A 3,800-nucleotide genomic window follows, 5' to 3' on the forward strand; every position below is an offset into this window, starting at 1 on the left:
CGCCGCTCCGCGCTCGTGCTCGGCGCCAGCCTCGCGCCGCTGCTCTCCCTCGCCGCGCTCAGCGCCGTCAGCGTGTGCGCGCACGTGGCGCTCGCGCTCCTCTGCGTCACCGTGAGCGCGCGCGCGGCGCGCGGGCTGCTGCAGGCCCTGCACCGAGCCGAGGAGGGGCACCCCTTCCGGTGAGAGGCACTTCCGGTTGGTTTTTTTGGGGGGGGGGGGGGGGGGGTGTCAGCGATGGGGACCCCCCCATTTACCCTCGAGGCACCCATAAGGTGCTGGGGCGCCCCTCTGGGGTGGGTGAAGGGTTTGGGGGGTACGAAGGGGGGAGCTGGGGGGTCATTGGGGTGCGAAGGGGGGGCATCTCAGAGCTGGTCCCCAAGGCCTTCCACTTTTGGGGTGCAATGGGGGGTTGGGGTGCAAAGGGGGCTCTTAGGGAGTGGAGGGGGTGTTGGGGTGTAGGAGGATTCATGGGGGGTTAGAAGGTGATTTTGGGGTGCAAAGGGGGGGGTAGGGTGTGGAGGGAGGTGGATGCAAAGGGGGATTCAGGGGGGGTTAAAGGGTGATTTTGGGGTGCAAAGGGGGGGTTAGGGTGTGGAGGGGGTTCTGGGGTGCAAAGGGGCATTCAAGGGTTAAAGGGTGATTTTGGGGTGTACAGGGGGGTTAGGGTGTGGAGGGGGATTCTGGGGTGCAAAGGGGCATTCAAGGGGGTTAAAGGGTGATTTAGGGGTGCAAAGGGGGGGGTTAGGGTGTGGAGGGGGGTTCTGGGGTGCAAAGGGGCATTCAAGGGGGGTTAAAGGGTGATTTTGGGGTGTAAAGGGGGGGTAGGGTGTGGAGGGGGTTCTGGGGTGCAAAGGGGCATTCAAGGGGGGTTAAAGGGTGATGTTGGGGTGTAAAGGGGGGGTTAGGATGTGGAGGGGGGTTCTGGGGTGCAAAGGGGCATTCAAGGGGGGTTAAAGGGTGGTTTAGGGGTGCAAAGGGGGGGGTTAGGGTGTGGAGGGGGGTTCTGGGGTGCAAAGGGGCATTCAAGGGGGGTTAAAGGGTGATTTTGGGGGTACAGGGGGATTGGGGGTGCAGGGGGTGCAGTTGGGGTCCCCCCCTCCCCTAACTCTCCCCTCCCCTTGCAGCACGTACCTGGAGAAGGACATCACCGTGTCCCAGGAGACGTTCCGCGCCGTGGTGGCCGCCGCCACCCCCCCACTGAACCGGGCCCTGCGCCTGCTGCTGCGCCTCTTCCTGGTGGAGGACCTGGTGGATTCCCTCAAGGTAATAGCCCCCTCTGGGACCCCCAAATCCCTCCTTTACCCTCCGGGACCCCCCCACCCTCCTTTAACCCCCAGTACCCCCCAAATCCCTCCTTCCCCCCCCCACAGGAACCCCAAATCCTTCCTTTACCCCTAGGGACCCCCCTACACTCCTTTACCCCCCAAATCCCTCCTTTACTCCCCTGGGATTCCCAAATCTCTCCTTTACCACCCCGGGACCCCCCAGATCCCTCATTTACCCCCCCTGGAACCCCAAAATCCCTCCTTCCCCCCCAGCTGGCTGTGTGCATGTGGCTGCTGACCTACGTTGGAGCTGTCTTCAATGGCATCACCCTCCTCATCCTCGGTAAGAACCGGGCTCTGCCCCCACTTCCCCCTCAAAAAGACTCCCCCAAGTGTGTAATGGAGGAGGGCAATAATAACGTTATGGAGGGTTCCTTCCCCCTTGGTGATACTGAACCCCCTTTTCCTCTCACAGCTGATATCTTGGCCTTCAGCCTCCCACCCCTCTATGAGAAGTACAAGGTGAGCCCCAAAGTGACCTAGGAACCCCCCAAAATACACCTGGAATGGCTTCAAAAAGAAAGGGGATGCCCCCAAAATGAAGGGGGACCTCGAAATAAGGGGGGGGTACAATAGAACTGGGGGCTCCCCTCTCAAACTCTCCCCTCTTCCTCCCCAAAGGTGCAGATTGATCAATACATGGCCATCGCTCGCAGCCGTAGCAAGGACCTCATGGCCAAGTACGTGATGATGGGGCCCTCCCAAACTGTGCCCCCCGCCCTTTATACCCATGCCCCCCACTATCTCCCAACCTCACCTCTCTCCTTTCCCCTTTCCCATAGGATCCAGGCGAAAGTCCCGGGCTTGGCCAAGAAAAAGCCGGAATAAATCCCCCCGGGGGGGAGATATTGGGGTACCCCCAGTTGGTGCCCCCCCCCCAAGCTCATTGCCCCCCCACCCCCCAAGCTCGTACAACCCCTCCATATCTCACAGTGGCGTCCGTTTGTCCCCCCACCCCAGCACCCCCAAACCTTGGACTTGGGGCCTCTCTGTGGGGCTATTTGAGGGGGGGCCACACTCCAACCCCCACCGCCCCCCCCCCAACGCATCCCCCCCTTATTTTTTTAATGTTGATTAAGGTGAAATGTCTGTAACTGCTGTAAACGGGGGAGGGAGGGGGGCAAAGCCCTTCCCCCGCCCCCAAATCGCACTGCGCCCCCCCTCCCCCCCAAACCTCCAAATTTATGGGGGGGGAGGGAATTGGGACCCTCCCCCAGAGCCGCCTGTGGGGACGTGGCATCAATAAAGCACCACGATGGGTGGTTGTGCCCCCCTCTTGTCACTGTGTGGGCCCAAATGTTCCCCCCCACCCACAGGTCAGTCTGTGTGGGGACGAGTTTATTATGGGATGCATGTACAAAAGGAACACATACACATAAATAGGGTGATGCTGGGGGAGGGGAGGGGCAGTGACACTGGGGGGGACACGACACACACCCCCATAGGTGCCACTTTGTGGGGGGGTCTCAGTGCCACCTCCCCCCCCAGTGTCCCTGCCCCGGGCTCTCAGGTGCTGCAGGCCGGGGTGGCCCCTGGGTGCAGGGACAAGAGGGGGGGGCCCCGGTGGCCACAGCCCCCCCTTGCACCCCCTTCCTCTTCCTCAGCAGTGGCTCCTTCCTCCTGCTCAGGGCTGGGGGGCTGCAGTGCTGCGGACACAGCGCCTGTGGCCCCCCCCCACCCCATTTACCACCGGTGACCCTATTGCTTCTCATGTCCCCATAGCTCCCGAGTGTCCCCATTGTCCCCATATCCCCACAGCTCCCACTGCCCTCATGTCCCCAACAACCCCAGTGTCCCCATAGTCACCTGTATTCCCATTGCCCTTGATGTCCCCATGTTATCCCCATTGTCCCTAGTGTCCCCCTTGTCCCCAGTTACCCCTGGTGCCCCCATATCCCCACAGCCCCCACTTCCCTCATGTCCCCAACACCCACAGTGTCCCCATAGTCACCTGTATTCCCCATTGCCCCTGATGTCCCCATTTATCCCCAGTGTCCCCATCAGCCCCAAGGTCTCCAGTGTCCCCGTTGCCCTCCCCGCGCTCTGACCCGCTGGCGCTCGGCGCTGCCGCAGGGCTCCGGGGTGCGCGGCCAGGACGTGGCGCCGGATGTCCCCGAGGTGCAGTGAGGGCAGGGCCCGGGCGCACAGGAGGCAACGCAGGCGCCTGCCCCCCGCCTCCAGGTCCAGGAGCAGCTCGGCCCGGAGCCACCCCCGGAGCGAGTCCCCGGTGCCCGCGGAGGGGACCCGGGCACTGCCGGCGGGGGCTTTGGAAGCGCTGGGGCGGGAGCGGGGGGCTGCGGGGATAGGGGCTGGTGCTGGGGACACAATGGGGACATCGTGGGGACACCTTCGGGACGGGGGGGACCTTGGGGACGGGGGGCACCGGGCTGGGACGCGTTGGGGGCTCCGTTGGCACGGAGTGGGGGGTTTAGGACCCAGCGCATCCCTTGGAGCGGGTTCAGGCGGGCCGGGGGC

General features: G+C 63.5%; 2 protein-coding genes across 2 annotated transcripts; one reads left to right on the plus strand and one right to left on the minus strand.

The window, feature by feature from the left end:
* Positions 1-3: 3 nt before the first annotated feature.
* On the plus strand, positions 4-2,375 carry LOC130599661 (reticulon-3-like; the record flags this gene model as incomplete). Its single annotated transcript, XM_057410335.1, has 6 exons — positions 4-179; positions 1,125-1,263; positions 1,539-1,608; positions 1,741-1,787; positions 1,947-2,005; positions 2,108-2,375. Coding segments are annotated over 6 exons (537 nt in total), but the record flags the coding sequence as incomplete, so codon positions are not given.
* Positions 2,376-2,831: 456 nt separating this feature from the next.
* Positions 2,832-3,619, minus strand: LOC130599662 (zinc finger translocation-associated protein-like; the record flags this gene model as incomplete). Its single annotated transcript, XM_057410336.1, has 2 exons — positions 2,832-2,971; positions 3,374-3,619. Coding segments are annotated over 2 exons (386 nt in total), but the record flags the coding sequence as incomplete, so codon positions are not given.
* Positions 3,620-3,800: the final 181 nt, after the last annotated feature.

The sequence above is a fragment of the Pezoporus wallicus genome, unplaced genomic scaffold, assembly GCF_028554395.1.
Source record: "Pezoporus wallicus isolate ANWC-B61680 ecotype Strahan unplaced genomic scaffold, APGP_CSIRO_Pwel_v1 contig_14041, whole genome shotgun sequence".
NCBI classification, from domain to species: domain Eukaryota; kingdom Metazoa; phylum Chordata; class Aves; order Psittaciformes; family Psittacidae; genus Pezoporus; species Pezoporus wallicus.